The sequence below is a fragment of the Mandrillus leucophaeus genome, unplaced genomic scaffold, assembly GCF_000951045.1.
Source record: "Mandrillus leucophaeus isolate KB7577 unplaced genomic scaffold, Mleu.le_1.0 Scaffold14, whole genome shotgun sequence".
Taxonomy (NCBI): Eukaryota; Metazoa; Chordata; class Mammalia; order Primates; family Cercopithecidae; genus Mandrillus; species Mandrillus leucophaeus.
Genome location: NW_012101365.1, coordinates 4,282,748 through 4,286,109, shown reverse-complemented (window position 1 = coordinate 4,286,109; position 3,362 = coordinate 4,282,748). Strand labels below are relative to the sequence as shown.

The 3,362-nt window shown below is 51.3% G+C and overlaps 1 protein-coding gene across 1 annotated transcript in view; it reads left to right on the top strand.

The window, feature by feature from the left end:
* FAM151A (family with sequence similarity 151, member A) overlaps positions 1-3,362 on the top strand; it is a 20,214-nt gene that overhangs the window by 1,184 nt on the left and 15,668 nt on the right. The window contains exon 2 of the mRNA XM_011973823.1: positions 2,245-2,388. Coding sequence (XP_011829213.1) covers positions 2,245-2,388 — 144 coding nt within the window. The remainder of the gene's footprint in view (positions 1-2,244; positions 2,389-3,362) is intronic.

The following is a 3,362-nucleotide window of genomic DNA, read 5'->3' as shown; positions in this document are numbered from 1 at the left end:
TTTTTTTTTGAGACAGAGTCTCACTCTGTCACCCAAGCTAGAGTGCAGTGGCATGATATCGGCTCACCGCAACCTCCACCTCCTGGGTTCAAGCGATTCTCCCACCTCAGCCTCCCAAGTAGCTGGGATTACAGGTGGGCACCACCACACCAGACTAATTTTTTTTTATTTTCACTAGAGACAGGGTTTCACCATGTTGGCCAAGCTGCTCAAACTCCTGACCTCAGGTGATCCGCCTGCCTCAGCCTCCCAAAGTGCTGGGACTGTAGGCGTGAGCCACTGGGCTGGGCCAATTTTTTTTGGTATTTTTAGTAGAAACAGGATTTTACCATGTTGGCCAGGTTGGTCTCAAACTCCTGACCTCAGGTGATCTGCCTTCTTGGCCTCCCAAAGTGCTGGGATTACAGGCATGAGCCACTGTGCCTGGCCCCCTCTAACTTTTTTTTCTTCAGTTGCCTGAAGACCATCAGATCTTGGCTTTCAGCCCAGACCTTCCTCCTGTGCCCTTCTTAGGAGTCACACAAGCAACCTCAAACTCAGCAGGCTGGGCTGAGCTCATCTCTAAGCCCCAACAGATGCTCACCCCTGCAGCCTCTCAGTGAAGGGCTCCTCCGTTCACACAGGTACCTGGAGTAGCCACCATGCCCCCACCTCATGCCTGTGCTCCTCAGTCCTGAGCCTCAAGGGCTCTGCCTTTCTACCCGCTGTCCTCCATCCCTCCGGCCCTGCCCTCTGAGAAGCTTCAAAGTCTCCTCCTGGACCCCTCTTACAAGGTCCCTCTGCCTACTTTTGTCAGCTCATATTAGTTCTGCAACCCAGATCTTTCCAAGCAACCCTCTCTCGCTGCCCTCAGCACACACCAACTCCTTTGCTAAAGTTCAAGGCCATTCACAACCTGATCGCAACCTTCTTCCAATCTTATAATTTTTTTTTTTTTTTTGGGGACAGAGTCTTGCTCTGTCGCCCAGACTGGAGTGCAGTGGCATGATCTGGGCTCAATGCACCCTCTGCCTCCCAGGTTCAAGCAATTCTTTTGCCTCAGTCTCCCCAGTAGCTGGGGTTACAGGCATGGACCACCATGCCCAGCTAATTTTTGTATTTTTAGTAGAGATGGGGTTTCACGATGTTGGCCAGGCTGATCGTGAACTCCTGAACTCAGGTGATCTGCCTGCCTCCGTCTCCCAAAGTGCTGGGATTACAGGCCTCAGCCACTGAGAAGAGTTGTTTGTTTGTTTGTTTGTTTGTTTTTGAGACAGTGCCTCACTCTGTCACCCAGGCTGGAGTGCAAACAGGCAGTGGCATGATCTCCGGCTCACTGCAACCTCTGTCTCCTAGGTTCAAGTGATTCTCTGCCTTGGCCTCCCCAGTAGTTGGGATTACAGGCACATGCCACCAAGCCCATCTAATTTTTGTATTTTTAGTAGAGATGGGGTTTCACCATTTTGCCCAGGCTAGTCTTGAACTCGACCTCCCAAAGTGCTAGGATTACAGGTGTGAGCCACCAAACTCAGCCTTTTTTTTTTTTTTTTTTGGACAGTCTCTTTCTGTCATCCAGGCTGGAGTACAGTGGTGCGATTTTGGCTCACTGCAACCTCCACCTCCTGGGTTCAAGTGATTCTCCTGCCTCAGCCTCCCGAGTAGCTGGGATTACAGGCTCCTGCCACCACAGCCATCCAGCTAATTTTTGTATGTGGTTACACCACATACAAAATGGTTTCACCGTGTTGGCCAGGCTGGTCTCCAACTCCTGACCTCAGGTGATCCACCTGCCTCAGCCTCCCAAAGTGCTGGGATTACAGGCGTGAGCCACCACCACGCCCGGCCCCCTCTTCCAATCTTTCCACATTCCACTTTTATGTTCCATCTCTACCAGGTCAATGGCTCTTCCTTCAGGCAACTGCACTCTCCTGAAGCCAAGCCTTTGCTTTCTCTCTGTCTGGAATAACCTATTCTTTCTTTTTTTCTGTGAAATTTACACCCATCCTTCAAGTCTTCCTTAAGTGTTCCCTCCTCTGTGAACCTACCCCCCTTTCCTGACTGCCAGCCTGGTACTGAGGCCTCCATGGGCCCCAGGAGCCCATTCATTTCCCTCTATTGCAGCACCAGTGAGTCTGAGCCTCACCGTCCCTCTGCCAGATGGGGTATTGGACACAGTGGGAGCCCAGGGAGGGTCATGGGATGAACAACATGAGTCTTGGGCTGGCGTGAGGACAGACGCTAACAGCCCCTTGGGATTCCTTCCAGGCTGTGAGCTGGAGGCCTGCAGCCCCGATGCCGACATGCTGGACTACCTGCTGAGCCTGGGCCAGATCAGCCGCCGAGATGCCCTGGAGGTCACCTGGTACCACGCAGCCAACAGCAAGGAAGCCATGACAGCTGCCCTGAACAGTAAGTCCAGCTGCCAAGACTGAGGCAGGCCAGGGCAGGGGATGGAGAAGACAGAGGGAGAGAAGCGAGGATCAGCCACCGGTCACTGTGGTGGCATGATGGCTGTTTACATGTCTCTCCACACAAGGAAATAGGGGCTCAGAGGGGTTAAGTGGCCGGCTCAAGGTTGTGCAGCTGACAAACTCTGAGTTTAGATTTAAACCACATGTCTGACTCCGAAGTCATGACTATACTGCCCTCTCTCCCAGCTACCCTTTCCTCGACCTGTCAGGGACCGACCTGTAAGGAAGCCTTTGCCTTCAAAGCCTCAAGAAGCCAGAAATCTGCACTTCAAAAATGGTTATAGTAACCAGTTGGCCAAGGCTTACGGTATGCACATTTCACACAGGTTCTCCTGGAACTACCATGCAACCTGTTTCATGGGTACCATTTCACAGGAGAAAAATAGAGTCTCAGAAAAGTTAGGTGACTTAGCCAAGGTTACACTCTCTGAAAGCAGTTAAGCGAACATTGGAGCCCAGAGTGGTCAGCCCCAGAGTGCACACTCCAAGCCACTGACCCCCACCCCCTCCTTCAGGGCTGTTGGGAAGCTCAGTAGATAACGTTCATGAACGTGCTAGTGAACTTTAAAGCAGTGGCTATAAAAGATGAAGGGAACAATCCTCAAACCAGGACATGTTTCAGAAGGCACAGGCTGCTGGCCCCACCCCCAAGTGATGCTGAGGCTGCTGGTCCCGAGATCACACTTTGAGAATCACTGCTCAAGCAAACTCCTTCCATTTCAGACAAGGAAACTGGGGTCTGAGGGCTGGTAGAATGACCAAATCAAACAAAGCAGGGATCTTTTGAGGTCATTATTAATAATTATGCTGAAGCAACAGAAATACACCAGACGGCCCCTTATACTAGTTAAGCAAGCAACTCCATATAAATAATTAACACTTAGTGAATGCCTAACCAGGGATATTTTGTTG